Source organism: Varanus komodoensis, unplaced genomic scaffold, assembly GCF_004798865.1.
Source record: "Varanus komodoensis strain SLA01 unplaced genomic scaffold, ASM479886v1 scaffold1, whole genome shotgun sequence".
Taxonomy (NCBI): domain Eukaryota; kingdom Metazoa; phylum Chordata; class Lepidosauria; order Squamata; family Varanidae; genus Varanus; species Varanus komodoensis.
The window spans coordinates 34,972,502-34,989,299 of NW_025335268.1; the positions used below are offsets into that span (position 1 = coordinate 34,972,502).

Consider the following 16,798-nt stretch of genomic DNA (forward strand, 5'->3'; position numbering starts at 1 on the left):
AAAGGTTCCTATTGTAACACTCTCAAGTGAGAAGAGGAAACTAGAGCTGCACCAAATTTCTAACATGCTGGCTTTTCAAGATGGAAATCCCTTATTGCAAGAGGCCAAATTTGGGGAAAATTTGGCCTCTTGCAATAATATTCTCTAATATTCCCTTTTCAAAAACTGATTTTTATATTGAAAATGGCTGCTTTTGGTTTAAATGGTTGCTGCTTATTTCTGGCATCAAAATCCCTGTAGTGCTTCAAGTTCTTCATCAGCAGTGCAATATCTCAAGATCCTGAGAGAACAGTCTTCATGAATGCCCTCTGTATAAATGTCCTCTATATGAAGCAGTTCCTCTATGTGTCATGGACTGTGTACTGTAAACTCATATATATTTGCAGACATTGTTACTTCTTCACATTGGATCCAGAAGAGATTTTATGGAAAGTATGTTGCTTCCATTTCCAAGGTTTCCATGGCTAACGATGCAGTAACTATTATACATGTTATGTGGTATTATGTATTCAAAACAGTTCCACATGGGAAATGTTACGACATATGTGCTGATGCCTGCCATAGCTCCATCACTGATGTGTGATGAACAAAGTTTTGTGAATGGAGAGAAATGGGCAATACACAGGCATCATGACAACATGCAATTACTAGAGAAGCCCACCAAAATGGCCAGCAATCCTGGGAAGAACGGAGTAGAGTTGCACGTACTGCCAATGTTCTGCTCTGACTGCACATTTGGCAAAATGTCTGAAGCTGAGCATACCTGAGCTCCACTTTTGGCCTTCTGCAGGAAAACTGAGGGGCAGAGCTGGGAGGTGTAGCAGCACTGGAGACAGCATGTGTACTTCCACCTCCATGGATTAAAGGAGGTTTTTCTAAGGAAGACTTAACTGGCAGCTGGTTCTGTCAGGATCCCCCTCATGAGCACCATCCTGGGTGCTGCTAGCAAAAGCAAGTCAGATTCATCAGACCAGTGGCACCAGAGGCAGAGGTGCTGGGAACCAACCCAGGCCTGAGCACTGCAACTAAAGGCTTGTTCCTTTAGGACCTCCTATTCCTCAAGGAAGTGTTGGAGCCTAGTAGGGTTGATCTTACCTTAAATACATTAAAAGCCTCATTCAGGCCACTCTTAGCCTGGGTTCAGACAATATAATAACCCATATTCAAGGGCTGAGTATGGGTTCTTGTAATGTCTGAACCCAGCTGCCTTGATAAGTCATGGCTTGTTAACCACAAGGTTATGAACCGTGCTCATGATTTACTGTTGGGTTGTGAATTGCGAGGTTGTTACTGTTTGTTATTTTGGCTAGGTTCAGACAACATGATAACCCTTGCTTCAACAACAATGCACAGTTCAACAACAATTCACACTCAGCCCATATACAGGGCTCAAGTGTGGGTTATCACATTATCTGAAGCCAGTCTTAGACTTTGTCGGAATGAATCGATCACTTGGAGCTTTCCATGGTGCTGAAACTGCTACTGCCACGGCTTTTTCCATTGTGCACTGGGGGTTTCTTGTGTAGATCAGGACATGGCAAATTTGCACTGTGAACATTTGGAAGCACTCACAGCATGAGTCTGTTACTGCCTAGCCCTAAGAATATGTAAGTTTTTCATGAACATAAACAAGAACTTTGGAAGGGGGCTGAATTTACAGGGAAGTGTTGGATATGTTCTGAACATATCTAAGAGCAGCCTATATGAAGTTAGTGTGTACTCTAAATGTTTTCTAGAAACGTCTGCAGTGTGGAGGGGATCTTTGAAAAAATCATTGATGTGGAAAGGATTCTCTGAATTCAAAAAGTCTGGAAATCACTCTCCTAGAATGAAATTTGGTGTGTCACCTTAAGACTAAGGAATGAAATTAGACTAAGGAATCTGCTGAAGTAAAAAGTTAGTGGCTTGTGCATGTCCAGAAAAAGAATATACATAAACTCTAATTAGGAAGTAGCTTAATTACTTTGCTTCACTGCTCCTAGTAAGTCTGCCAATACCTCATTTCACACCTCCAAAGTATTAATAATTAGTTAAGAAAATGAAAGAGCCAATCCACAAACCAGCCTTACTTCTTTTTTTAAAAAAATAATCTATTAATTGTTTCACATTGACTCTTAAACATCAAGCAAGTGAGCAAGAAGAAAAGCGTGCTATCTGTTTCCATAATTTATAACTATATAAAGCAACCAAGTATCACTAAAATACATTTAGGCATTCTAAATATAGAAAGAAAACTACATATCTAGTCCAAAAGGCATAGCAAAGGAGTATAAAACATTCATAAAGCTCTTAACATGAGCAACTGGAGATGATTAATTTTAAATGACAAGACTAGCACAAAAACTGAAGTAATGCTAAAAACACTCCAAAGTATTATATAGTAGGATGTTTTGTTTATACAACAAAGGAACCACTGGCGATATAAGCTCAAGTCTTCTTTGCTTGTTACTCTTATACTTTCTGGATACTAGTGTCATTAGTTATTGCAGCATTGTTTCCACAGGCAATTTAGCCATTGCCTTCATTCCATGCAGCTTAAATGTTCTGCCAATTTATGTGTGTTTTCTACTTGCTATTTGGTGTGGTCATAACAAACTGAAACGTACTCAGCATATTGGGGTGAAGCATGTATTTGAAGTCACAACTTACAACACATAATTGAAGGTAAGAAAAGGAAAGCTGGCATTTCCAGAGAGCAACGTGAAAACAGGACTAAGTTACAATACAGACCCTGAGGGGGTAACCACGTCCAGACAGGTAACTGTTGGATATCTGCAAAAGTTGCTGTTTGATAGCTGAACCCTGGTCTAGATATTTTAAGGGCTCTGGCAGGAGGAGCCTCATGCTGAGGACCTATGAGGAAAATTGGAAGGCATTCCCTCCACTCACTCTCCATATTGATTAACAACAATGACACAATGCAGTATCTTATGTATACAAGGTTAAATACATAGTTTCAGCTCATGTGGCATTGATATCCCAATACCACCTCTTTTAAGAGGTCTGGCAAGCAGGTTCTGAATAGGGTTTGATTGAGACTAAGGAATTATATCTATCCATTTACAAGTATTTCTAGGCTGCCTTCTCAATTGAGGGGTGACCTTTTCAATTGTGGCAAATCACTACTCTAAACCTCTCTGTATTTTAAATCTTACTAAACCCCATTTCTTTAGCATAGTGTAGTATTTTCTGACTAAAATAATAAATTCCATGTCTTCAGCTGTGGCTTTAGCTGACTGAATAGCAGTTGTATCGCCTTCTTCTCTGTGTCTTAAAATCATGCTCAGCAATTTCAAAACTCCATGAAGCAGTGTCCCCAAATCAAGTAAATCTGTACGAAAAAAGTGATCGGTTTATTGTCAAGATTTCAAATGCTATCAGTGTCTTCACTATTTTAGCAGCAGAACCTGCAGTTTATTCTCAGGAAGTTAGAGGCAAAAAATGAGAGGGAGCTGAGCAGCAAGGCTATGTTTCAACCAGTAAACTTGGTATTAAAAATTCTACAGTGAGTGCAGGTTAGCAATTAAGTGATACAGCTAAGAGCTGGCAGATCTGTGTTCTGAGCCCAATTCACTCACTTAATTGTAGCTTGATAGTCCACTGAAGTCAATGAGAATTTTCCTATCAAGTTGCAATGAGATTTGAATCAGTTCCTCCCAGAGAGACTTTTAAGCAAAGGAAGCAGTTTCTCTCCCTTTCACTCTCTCTGTTTCCCTCGACATCAAAATGAGGAACTGAAAAGATGTACTTCCCTAAGAGTGGCCTGGGGATAATGAATTCCCTCTTCAAAGTGACACAAGACCACCACCCAGAGAGAGCCAAATGTTAAGAGTTACTATTAGATTTCATTGTAACTTCATTAAATCATTCACTATGGATTGTTGTATTTGGAATGCATTGAACGATTTCCAGAATCTGTAAACAGCAACTGTTCTCAGGTTTCAAATCAGGTGTCCATTAAAGCATTTCTGAATTCACCTGTAGTGGGTTTATATTTTAACCTGATACATAATTATTTGGCAAGTACAAAGTGAGAGATGGGCAGGAAGCCTTCTCTTACCTCATGCAAAGCCATTGAAACAACAAGACTTCTTGTTGCTTTTGAGTATCTCTAAAGCCCAGCACAATGGCAGACATGAGCTTGTCGCCTGGACTTTGAAGAATGATGGGGTGGCTTTTCCATATGGTCATGTGGGGTTTCAGAGGTCTTCAAGGTAAAAAGATTTCTGCTTCTGTCTTCCTGTAGACTTACGTACAGTATCAGAAATGAGTTCTTTTTCCTCCAAAAAATCAAGGGAGGGGGAAGGACTGATGGTTACCATGAATTTAGGTTCCCTCCCAAAGAACAGAGGACAGTTGGTCCCCAGGACACTAGACCTTCCTTGAACTGAGATTTCAATTGTCAGGCTGGTTCCAACCCCGCTAGGACAGCATTTTGAAAGGGTTTCTCAACAAGAAACAACACTGATATTGTGATACTGCTGTACCATCAAGAATTCTGCATATTTGCAGATGGGTGGAATATAAACCTACAAGAGTGGGTGGGAATATCTAGAGTGTAATAAGCATTCTTGGGACTATTCATATTCCAATACAGTTGGAAGGGGCCTAGCAAGCCATCTTGTCCAACCACCTGCTCAATGCAGGACTCAAGTCACCCATCCCCTCTAACTGTGGCTATCTGTGCATTCACCCACATGAATTATGTGCTTGTGCAAAATTCCCTTTGGGAAACCTGTAAAGCTAGACTAGAATTTCAGTAAGAACCCAGCCCCCACCCTCGAACTACATGCTCCAAGAGGCCTGGTTCCCACATTTCTGCTTACTTCACTTTCAACTGATATGCATGAGTACATGGGAATTTACATAGGTCTGCAGTTTTTATTATTGCTGAACATTCATTTAGCTGAGCATCGGCCAAGGGAGTGTATAGAATAGAAAGGTGCTTCCAGATTAATGTATAGTTCAGCCTGGGTTATATATGAAGAAGTGCAATGCTTGCTTTCAGAGTAGTATTACCTGTTGATCATCAGGAGTCCATATGCCACAGGTGATTTGACTCTCCAAATTAATCTCTGAAGACCAGTGCCTTTGTCCACTGACTGATCCAACTAGCACAAAACCATCTCTGTAGGAGATGAGTGCTTGTGTTCCATCATGGCTCCATGTAAAGTCGCTTACCTTAATGCATATGCATACATGAGGTTAGACATTATTCTGGCAATTTATCCCATACTAAAAGTAACAACAAAGTATAGATGCAAAGGAGGCTGTAATCAATTAACACCAATATTTTACATTTCTTTTCTTTTAGAAATGTTGCCATGGGTATTCAGGTTTGGAGCATCCCTGTCAGATCATTGCTCTGATGGCAAGCACAATTAAGTGCTTAATCTTATCAGGTTAAATACATATGTGATTAAATTGCTCCTGTTAACATTTAGTTTGCCTAGACTGTCCCTTTAGTTTTTAATGATCATTAGTGCCACTACATATCAAAATACTTAATACAGAGTCTTTATGGGTAATTAACACAAGGTGCTACAGAACCTTCTTAGGATTTATGTTGTTGTTACACATAAAGCAGAAATGGTAACCAACTGCTACTATAACAAATTAATGGCACTTCACTATCAACCAAGAAAAGTGCTGGTTTTCATAAGGAAAAATACAAGAATCAACAAATATTATCTATTAGATGCAGGATGTTAATATAGGCAGTAGAGCAGAGATGAGGAATGTATGGGGGAATCTCTTCCCCCTTGTCCTGAGCCTCTGTGAAAATTCTTCCATAAGCCGGTCTTTCATTTGGTGAGCAAGAGGGAGCCCACAGTATTCCTTGAACTCTTTTTAATTAAAATGGTCTTCCTTACAATTGCATTTTCATTCTTTCCACTGGGAGTTTGGTTGCTGTTTTTAATATGGTAAATGGTATATAAATATACTAAGAAAGAATTTGCAAACAAAAATCAAAATGTGAATACTAACCTGTGCCCCACGATCATTCACAAGCTCCACCGACCATCTGCCTTCATATTGAATCCAAACAAATATTCCACCATCTGCATCACATGTTGCCAACTTCTGGAATGGTTCATTCCATCTCACAAGCACCACCTAAGAAGATTCCAGAAAAGAGAACATTTTCCAAGTTTTCATTCCAAGTTTCAAGGTGCTAACATGCAAATCACTGGAGTTTTCACTATCATGCGCAACAAAAATAAATACTCATATTTACATTCTAAATTAGAGCTAATTAGAGGTCAGATGGTGAGACTTTTTCTGAGCAGGATATATTTCATTGCAGCTGTAAAAGAAAGTGAGAATCTTCATGGAGATCCTTTGTTGCAATCAAGGACTTAAATTTCAACTCTCTCCAACATTTCCAAACAAAAACAAATCAAGTTCCCAATATGTTACCAGTTTTGTTTTTAATGATAAAGACAACTGTGTTCTCTGAGATCAACCCATATCATGTATGTTTCAATGTTTCATTAACCTGGTTGCACATACACATGAAAAATTTCTCTAGCAGAATACTGAATCTGGTGGGGAAGTATCTACTCTCTTGTATGACCAGTTTGGGCCAAATATGGCATTTCCTAATGGGAGTTTCTTGGAAGGATGAATGTGTCAGAACCCATGGATCTTATGAGACAGTTAAGACAGGGCTGCCTGAACGATGGAGCTAACCTAAGGTGACCTAAATTATTACTTCTTCAAAGCTACAAGAAATGCAAAGAAACAAGAAGACCCTTGCTTAAGACCCATCAGACCAGACCAAGAGTCCTTGTAGACCAGCATTTTGTATCCAACTGTGGCCAACTCAAAGGCCATGGGAAACCCATAGACAGATTATGGTTTGAACAAGACACAACAGTTCTGCATCTCTTTTCTTCCATGCAGTTTTGCAATTTGAAGCACAATTTGTGACACCACTGCATTTCAGCTTTCTCTGGCTGCACTCTATTTTATTGGCTGTCACTTGTGCAGGGCAGGGAGATTCACAGTACAATGACATGGAATCACTAATTTCAGATTACCAGGTGATGACAGTAAAAGCAGCAGCCACACCATTCTCTTGATGTCCAGTTATAATCATTGCCCAGGCCTCCTGCTAGCCATCTGCAATCAGAAGTACACTGCATGCAGCCAGGGAGGTTTGGCTCATTGTGGCCAATATTAGTGGTGGACTTATCTTCTATGAATCTGTCTAGTCCTTCATAAAAACCCATCTAAGCTAGTGTTTTGTGACTACATTTTTCTAGAAACTGATTTCATATGTTAATTATGAAAATATTTGTCCTAAAAATACTTCTAATCAACCCCAATTTCTAGCAACGTGAGAAAGAGTGGGGGGGGGGGCAGCACCTAGATCTTCTATCAGCTAATCTGACTATAGCCAATTACTACAGGACATAATGACTAATCTAGGATCACTGAACCATATGACAATGAACAGCATGATCTATCCTGCCTTTAAGGTGCCACAAGCCACTCTATCTTTGCCTGCCTTTTTAATCTATGACCACTGAAGCCTTAAGTACCTGCTAGAAATTTAGGATGCATTCTGAAGTTCATATAGCACACAGTTTCCAAAAGCACAACTATAGTCCTAGCGAATTTGGGGATAAAACCACTTGATGAACATCTTGGATGGTTCCATGCACCAGCATCTTTGCCTGCCACCCAGAAAGCATTAGAAGTCTGCCCCCAGTATATTAGAAGGTATGCAGCAGTGGTTTCACACCGCAGCATTAAGTGTATTCTGTTTGCTAGCTAATGAAGGCCTTCTCTCCAGATAGTTAGCAACACTGCACAGCATTGTCAGCAGAGCACCAGTCAGGCACACATGTTGCCCTTGTTTACAGAAGAAGCAAGCAAACCATTGCAGTATGTTGTTGCTGGGAAATGTTCTTCAGCTGAGCTGAAAACGCTGCCAGAACAGCTCTATTTCGCATCTATACAATGAGCTCAAACTTTGTATTACCTTATATAACACCATTTCTCTCCCCCTCCTCTAGCTCATGCCATGCACTGTCTCTTACAAGTGCCCCTTAAAAGAACTGCTTGCTTCCATCCCTCAGGTGAAACGAAACAACAAATCTGACAGCACATGCCCACAACAGTATCAAGAAGGAGGTGAAGAGAACACCTTGTTTACTGCCTGGAAAAACACAGCATGGGGTTGTTTTTTCAAATGGAACTGAATTCCTACAATTTCTACTGACTAACTTCAGTTGTGGGTGGCACAGCACTTGGAAAAATGGGGATTTTATCAGCTATTAAAACAGTAGCAAGCATCTGACTGATGAGATAATGAACTGCAAAACAAAAAGCAGGTAGAGGTGACAAGCTAATTACTCAAGTAATATCATAATCTTTATCTGATACCAACAGAAGCCAATGCATTCAGCTGAGGATGTCATAGAATAGCAGTTCTGTTGAAACTGAATCTTGTATAGAAAAAAATGTAGGCTGCATGTAATTTTACAAGTTATGCTTACAGAAAGACCCAGGTCTGGTAGCTAGGTGAAAAGTGGCAATATTTAAACCTGAAATGTCAAGTCCTGCCAGTTCAAAACCCCATTAGTGATACCCCATGCATGTTTTTTCTGCTCCCCTTCTTGGTGCTGAAGGACAAAATGAAATGGATCAGACATGGATGACAGCAGAATGATATCTCTGCAGTATGGAAGGAATTAATGTTGCATGGTCAAAAATGGCCAAGCCTAATCACAACAGATCCACCATGCATGCTCTATAAGAAGGGGAGCCGAAGGGAAAGCACTGGGCTCACTTCACTTCTCCCTCCCAACCCTGGGCAGAATGCTTAATGTGACCTACATGCATATGCTTGCATGCAACCTTGCCACAAGCTTTTCATTCCTCTGCAGTTAAAAAAGGAGTCCAAGCATTGCATGGGCAAGGTGTTCTTGATTACACGTGCACCCATGCAGGCACCCATTCATACACAACATTCCACATATATGGTGTACAGGCTGAGACCATTTGTTTGCCTGCACTCTTCATCCAAAGCTCCCAGAATAGCTTGCCAAGAACTAATAAAGATAAATATCAAATAACAAAAGATGTGCAAACCAGCCCCCAGGCTCCTACCATAGGGAATGGTTGGTCCACACAAGCCCTTCCAGCATAACAGGATGCACATTAGCAAACTCACAATGGCTCTGTTCACATGACAACCCAGATCTGTTTCCATGGTGCATGGATTTCTGTCTGAACTTACAGGTTACTTGGGCAGTGCAGTTGCCATCTGCCCACTCTGTCCTCCCAGCCTCATCATGCATCCCAGTAGCCCCAGCAAGCAAAATCCCTATCATTTCCCTGTGTTTGTCTATGGCCTGCAGCAGCCTCCTCCTCTTGGCTGAGGAAGTCATGATTATACCTGCAAGACTGTGGTGCTTCCCAGAGTCTCCACAGGGATTTTTATTAAATGAAAACAAACAGTTTTGCTGAGGTTTCCCCCTTGTCCCTCCATGTATTTTCATGCTGTCTTCCTGTTCCCAAAGGAAGCAGAGAGAAGGACATATCCTTCACCAATGGGAAGAAAGCAAACAGTCTGTTCCTAGGGAGCTGGGGCCACATTTGCAGCTGCTCTTGCCAGGGAAATCCATGGCGTTTCCATACCAACAATAGTAAACCGGCAACTCCAGGTCCAGATGACCAAAGAAGTTGTGGTGAAGCATGGAAACCTTAGGAGAGAGGGCTGATTCTCTCTGTGGTTTCAGAACACTAGCCCTACCATGCAGGAACTCTGAAACTGGGTCCAGGTGGTAAAACAGACCCACAATGGCAAAAATTTTACCACACTTCCTTATCTTGTGTGCTCCTGCCCAATGGGAATCAACAGAGCAGCAAAGCGATTGGTGATTATTCTGACACATGGGCCCAATCACAGTCCATGACAGGATCACAAAACTGAGGGAAGGCAAGGTAAACTCTGATTCAGTGGAGGAACAATTATATGATCATGTTGTCAGCAGTTAAACCCTGAAAACTCCAGCAGTCTGCCACTGTATATGGGCTACAAGCATCTTCCAATCTACACAGCCAGATAGATGTACACACTGATGGAAAATTTCATTTCTAAGGTTTAAAAGCAGCATTCCATGCTTTCCTATTTTCCCATGAAGTTCTGATTTGATCTTTCAAAAAGCAGCCTACACTTTTCCAAATGAGAATGAAATAATAAATAATAAGCCTCAGGAGAACAAGAAATGTGTTCACCAGCCACCACACCAGGGTATTTGCTGGGGAGGGTGCAAGTCTTCCCACTCCCTATGCCAGGAGAACCTCTGGTTGGGGATCAAATCCGGCCCCCTGAAGTTCCTCAGAGAGTGGTGTCCGTTCCCTTTCAAGCACTGATAGCTCAGTGTTTTCCCAAACTTGTGCTAATATTTCCCATTCTAAAAGGCTGAAATGACTCACCTGCAGCATAGATACTGGCATTAAAAGCTTTTAAATAAGATAAGGCAGCTGTTTTGTTGCTTTTTTTTTTTATTTCTGGCCCCATCCTTTCTGTCTTTGGCCGTGTTCCCTTGGTCTCTAGCTCCACTCACCCCTGCAGTGCTCAGCTGCATCAGCCTCTTTCTATATGCACACTTCCTTGCAAGCCAACACTGATCCCTGACACTTTGCACAAGTAACACTCAATGTGCATACACACACCCCTTTTTGTTAAAAAAAAAAAAAAACCACAACAAGGTACTGTGTACAGGAAAGGTTGACCAGTGGAGCTGCCTGTGAGAGAGCTATGCAATCTTTGTTACCAAAATGCAAGGTCACCTCTGCTGTGCCCTTTGAATCCACAAAGACAGCATTATGATTACTAATGAAACAAGGTCAGTGACTTCCTAAGTATGCTGGTAACCAATGTGACAGGAAACCATCCCTGTAGCAACATTTCATCATGCATACATACCTGATGAGGCAAACTTAAAATACTGTATCTCTTTTAAAGACATCCTTGGACCAATGCACTGGATTTCTTCAGAGTCAATTCTGTATCATGAGGTTCTGATTTCTGCAGTATCTTTAAATAGGTGCATGTTACTTGCATGCTCATTCTTCAGTAAAGATCTCAGTATATTGCTGTTATTCAGCCACTCGGGCTTCATAGCCAAGCCAAGCCACATTATCTGCTTGGCTTTTTTGCTTAAAACTGATACCAGAATATCTTGTTTTCTGGCTGGTTTTCCCCTGCCTTCCTTGAGCCTGGTGCTCTCTATATGTTTCAGATTTCAACTCCCATCATCTCCTACCACAAGACATGAAGTCCATACATCTGGAGGGCACCGGTATGGGAAAGGCCACTTTAGCATCAGGTCCTCTGCTACACAGAGAACAGATATTGTGCATTTTATTGTATGTTGTGAGCCGCCCTGAGGCTTCGGCAAGGGGTGGCATAGAAATGTTTTAATAAAATAAAATAAAATAATAAAAGATATATGGAGGGAGAGCTGCAAAATGACACCCATCAAGTTGGTGCAAGGAAGAGCAAATCGCTTCAGTCTGCTTCTGCAACCAAATTACTACCCAAAGAAGGTGCTTAGGACCAACTCTAGGGTTCAAAAATGGCAGACACAAATTTTATTTCCATCTACCTTTATTCTTCTGATCATATAAAGCAGTGTGGACAGCAAGGAAACCATTGGAGATCTGCGTCATCATGACTTGTACCATTTCCTTCAACTATTAGTCACCTGCTAGTTCCATACAGCACCTACATACAGCTAACACTCTGTGCAGCAATTGGGGCCACAGATCCACAGTCGGTTGTTTTGTCTAGCTAATAAAATTAGCATTGCATCCACAGCTAACCTTTTCACAGCTAAACTTTAGGAGGAGTGAGTAATTGTGAAGTAATCATAACTGAAAAACATGCAGTACCCTAGGTCTCACACTCCGACCCAGCAGAGGCTGAACATGTCCACCACTTTGTCCTCCATCATCTGACAGTTGCATGACCACAGGGAACACGAAGAGAAAAATCACCAGCCTGTCTTCTCAACTGTGTAACATGTGGCCGATCTAATTGCTAATCACCAGCATATTCCCTACCAAAGAGCACTGGTAGAACTGAGCAACCATGGTAGTTATAAGTGCTTAGGAACCTAGGAAGCACTGAGTGGCAGCAGCTCTCCACGGTTTCAGAAAGGAGTTTTCACAGCGATGCCAGGAATTGAGCCTGGACCTTTCTGCAGGCAAAGCAGATGCTCTTCACTGAGCTTTGGTCTTTTCCCCATTAATCAATTGTAGTTACTTGGTTAAGGTACTTGATCATACTTCCTTGTTCAAAGCAATTACAAGGGGCACACCATCTGTACTGTTTCACACATGTAACAGCTCCGCAATGTAAACAGAGATAGCTCATATCCATATAACAATTTCCAAAGAAATTGAAAAAATGGGGTAGTGAGGAGTAAATATTTAAGAATGAACCCCCAGAGCCCTCTAAATGAGAGCACAAGCAGCACACACAGCAAACCTTCTGCTGCCAGAGAATATCCCCCAAAAACATAGGGATCATGCTGGTGCTGGGAAGTGATTAAGAAGGAAGGAGGATTGCCACCCTCTCTGAAAGATGCCTGTAGCGGCAAAGGTGAAGGGCTGTTTCACTGCTGAAAAGAATCCTGAAAGCTTGGGGGATTATACTCCAAGAAAGAGCCAAACCCATGACTCCACAATTATTCTTTTGGCAGAGAAAGCAAGCTAGGGCCCAGCTTCACCATGCATAGAATTGGAAGGAGAGATGGATGAGAGCCCAATCCCCCTTCCCAATCCTTTCAGTTGCTGAAGAAAACAACATTTTGCCAAAATCCCTAGATATACATTTAATGGCCCATTTCCAAAGATTCTGTATCAATGTTCAAATAAAGCGGTGAACATACTACTGGAAAAGACATGTGCTTAGGCTGAGTCAGCTTCAATCTGTGACAGTCAAATTACTACAGGACAGCAGATGGCTCAAATGGGTGTTTTTCAAAACTCCTCCACAAAACTTAGCATAATACAATGTCCCAGAGTAGTAAAGCCTTTAAAGAGCATTCCAGAAGAGCCCATGGGGTTTTCTACAAGGCACATTTATAAAGACAAAAATCTGTTCCCCTGCCATCAACTATCTTAGATCCAGTCCAATGGTTGGATTACAAAAAAAGGATTGTACATTTATACTTAATTAACTTTCCCATCAATCCATAAACCCCAAATGAATCATGTAGACTGGTCTCTCGCTGTCAAATAGTATGTCCTTTCATATGTCCTGCTTTTATAATTTCATGTTTATTGTGCTCTGTTATATTTTATCATAACTACTCTGGGGTTCTTTTATGACAGAAAAAGACTTTTCAGAATTACTATTCATTTCACCTTCTTTCTCTCTTCTCAGTAAAAATGTTTTTCCTTTTTGTACTCACCCATCTGAGACTTGGGGTTTCTCTCTTAATTTAGCATATAGATAGGCTGAGCTGCTATTACATTCTTCCAAAATTCATTACCTGCTAACACTCCTGGACACCATTCCAAGACCATAAATCTGTGCTTCAAATTGTTGTGACAAAAGTAACTTCATAAGAGAGGACAGAAATAAAGGCATTTCTCTTGAATGGCTATTTTGGCTTTTGTTCCTCAGGACTGTAGTCTCTTTCTTCATAAACAAAACTCTCACATTAGGTTTTAAAATGTTTATTAATTACACATCAATTGAAATATGGAGTCAGTATAAAAAAGATCAAGTATTTGAGTCATGAAATAAAGAAAATGTAATTTCCTTCCATTTTCCACATTAAGTCACTAATAGGATATTTATATGCAACACGTCCTTCAAACTTTTAAACTGCTGGCATGTACAATAAACGCTGTGCTTTGTTGCTAAATATGTCTTCATATTTATGAAAATACCTACATTTTCTGGATTTCCATGGCAGGCTTCAAAGCCATAGTGGCTTAGTGTGCTGTCCAAGTCCAGGATGGTGTAGTCAAGGTGCCATCCTAACATGCCACAGCTTGTTGTAGGTTGTGCATAACCTGCAGTCTGCTGTGCTGTCCAAACCCAATGACACCCCCCCCCCCCCCAATGGTGGGAGCAAAACCCGGAAGAAGCACAAACTCCATGTCACCCTGGCCTGGCAACTCCCAGCAAGCACCGATGACAAGTGCCCCGTGGAACTGGCACTAGCCTCCTGCTGACATGCACTCAAGGCCCCACTTGAGCTTCGGGGAAGCAGCCTGCAGTGGCTGCCACCAGGGTTCACTGAGCACCAGCCCCTCAAACCCCACATGGGCTTGGGGAGATGGTGCACAGAAGAAACTGGCTTGCAATCTTGCTGGTGAGTGTTGGGAGGGAGAAAATACACATTCCCCTCAGACTACTGGGAATAAGCTCAAGCAAATGTGACCTCCATGTCTGATGTACCAGCTGCCCTGCAGGGGAATCAGTACACTGGGCAGGGGCGGAGGCCTCCTCTTGGGCCTCCCGGGAAGAGGACTAGGAAAAAGTAGCTCATCCTCACCACTGCTTGCCCCAGAAGAGAGGAGATCCCAAGCAACCTCACTGTTGGGATCAGCCGCAGGGACATTGCGACAGCTGCTTAAAAGTGCCACTCAGGCACTTTTCAGTAGCTGTCATCGTTGCTCCCCTCCCATCAAAGCTCTCATGGTTTCTGCTGAAATACTGTTGGAAAAACTTGCAGAAGGAAATCCCTCAGGACCTTCACGGTGCCTGATCAGTTGCTGGGCAGAGCAGAGGCCCTAGACTATTTTAAGCCCAGGGTGTCTACATAATTACCCTGGGATTAAAGAGCCATGCATACCTATCCATTATCTCTCTCCCACTTATGGTATATTAATTAGTAGCTTTACATTCAAAACTGTTAGCTTTTGCATTACTACAGGGGAATCAGACAGCCAAAAACACTGGGTACCTGACTCAGAAAATTCAAAATTGAGGTGATTTCCTCGTGGTAGCAAAGAACAGAATTAAACTAAATAACTTTGGTGCCACTAACACGCAAATTTGCCACTTGAGGTGGTATCCTTCACACTGCCTGTCAGTGTGGCCATGAGAGGAATGTTAAAGAAAAATAGTAGCATAAATTTGAAAGTTGCACAAGAGTGATTTTAACTAAACAAAACTCAGATGAATTATTACTTGCTTCCAACTTGCCAGAATGAAAAAAAAAATCTCATCTGCTCAATATTGTAAGAAAGGGAATTAGCATCCCACTTCTCTCCCTCTTCATGTCAGTAAATCTGCAATATGTCAGGAAAAAAATATTGGCAGTTAAATAGCTAATAGAATTCCATCAAGTTATATAAACTGAAGATATATCTTCAAGTTTAAAGAATATTTTCAAGTAGTAACGAGTATAATATGAAGATGTATGACATGATTGAACCTAGAGAACTTAGAGAAAGGGAGGACTTTCGACCCTTGTACAGGTACACCTCGTTTTACAGCGCCTCACTTTATTGTACCTTACAGATATTGCTCTCTGCAATTGTATCTTACTTTATTGCTATTTTTGCTTTATTGCGGTGGTCTGGAACCAAACCCGCAATACACCAAGGTGTGCCTCTGTACTCAGCATTAACGGCTATTGGCAAGATTTCTTCAGCAGGGGTCGCTCACTTCATGTCTCCATCTTTAGGTTTGGTATTCATTCTCAAAATCTGCATTTCAAACTTTTTCATTATTATTACAGTACTGTATTTGCATATCTGGTTATCTGTGATCTTTGACTGGAGGGCCATGAACTGTGCCCATATATGACGCGTGTGTTTTGCCTGCTGCACCGGCCAGCCACTCCTGTCTTTCTCCCTCCCTTGGGCCTGAGACACAACGCATATTGAAATTAGGCCAATTAGATGAGGATGATGGTGGTGGTGGTGAGTCTGTTTTAGCAATAAAGTATTTTTGAGTTAAGGTACTGCACTGTATGTCCATTTTTTAGACATAATGCTAGTGCACACTTAATAGACTACAGTAGACTATGGTGTAAAATTAGCTACACTATATGTGACCCAAGTTATTACTATATTTGACTTATTGCAGTGGTCCAGAACCAAACGGGCAATATCTCCGAGGTATGCCTGTAGTGCTTAGGAGGTTGACTGAAAGGAAAAAGAAGGTATCAAGGTTGAATTCGTACGTATGCTTAGACAGAAAAGGTCTTACAGCTCCCAGCATTACCCAGCTAGGCATTGAATGTACAGAGAAGATAATGAACCAAGGATTTAAACTGTACTGGGGGGGGGGGGGGAAAAAAAGGGGGGGGCAAATAATAAAAAAAGGGGGGGGGGGGGGGGGGGGGCAAAGAGAGCTGGCTCTAATTCAGAAAACAAGGTTGGAAGTGCCGGAAGGGGGGAACTTGTTCATTGTGCTCCTAATGGAATATGAAGATTGACCTCAATTCTCATTCAGATCTAGCAAGGGATGGGAATATATATATATATCTTCATCCACATCAGGGTAGAATGAGGATCTGTTGGTTATCTCAAAATACGCCTCTGAACACACCAATCCAATTCCTTATTTATTTATTCATTTGCAGATATAAGACAGTCTTTCACAATGTAGGTTTGTGCATTTGGGCCATGTAAGCCTGCAACCACACATCTAAGTACATTTACATTCTCTAACAATTTTGTTTTAGAAAATTAGAGATTTTACCGTTTTATAGCTGTAAACCTGCTTGTGGAGATAGCCACAAGTAGGCAAGAAAGGATCTATCAGTGAACAATTGCAGCTTCTCTCTAACACACGGGTCCTCAAACT

General features: G+C 41.3%; 1 protein-coding gene across 4 annotated transcripts in view; it reads right to left on the minus strand.

Annotated features, from left to right (window-relative positions):
- TULP4 (TUB like protein 4) overlaps positions 1 to 16,798 on the minus strand; it is a 129,090-nt gene that overhangs the window by 29,526 nt on the left and 82,766 nt on the right. For 2 of the 4 annotated variants that reach the window (XM_044421953.1, XM_044421964.1), the window contains 2 exons: positions 5,989 to 6,117; positions 5,020 to 5,181 (listed from right to left, as the gene is read on the minus strand). In XM_044421953.1, the coding sequence (XP_044277888.1) occupies positions 5,020 to 5,181; positions 5,989 to 6,117 (291 nt within the window). Of the gene's footprint in view, positions 1 to 4,060; positions 4,281 to 5,019; positions 5,182 to 5,988; positions 6,118 to 16,798 lie in introns of those variants that run through there. The other 2 variants (XM_044421984.1, XM_044421974.1) reach the window with 2 other exon arrangements.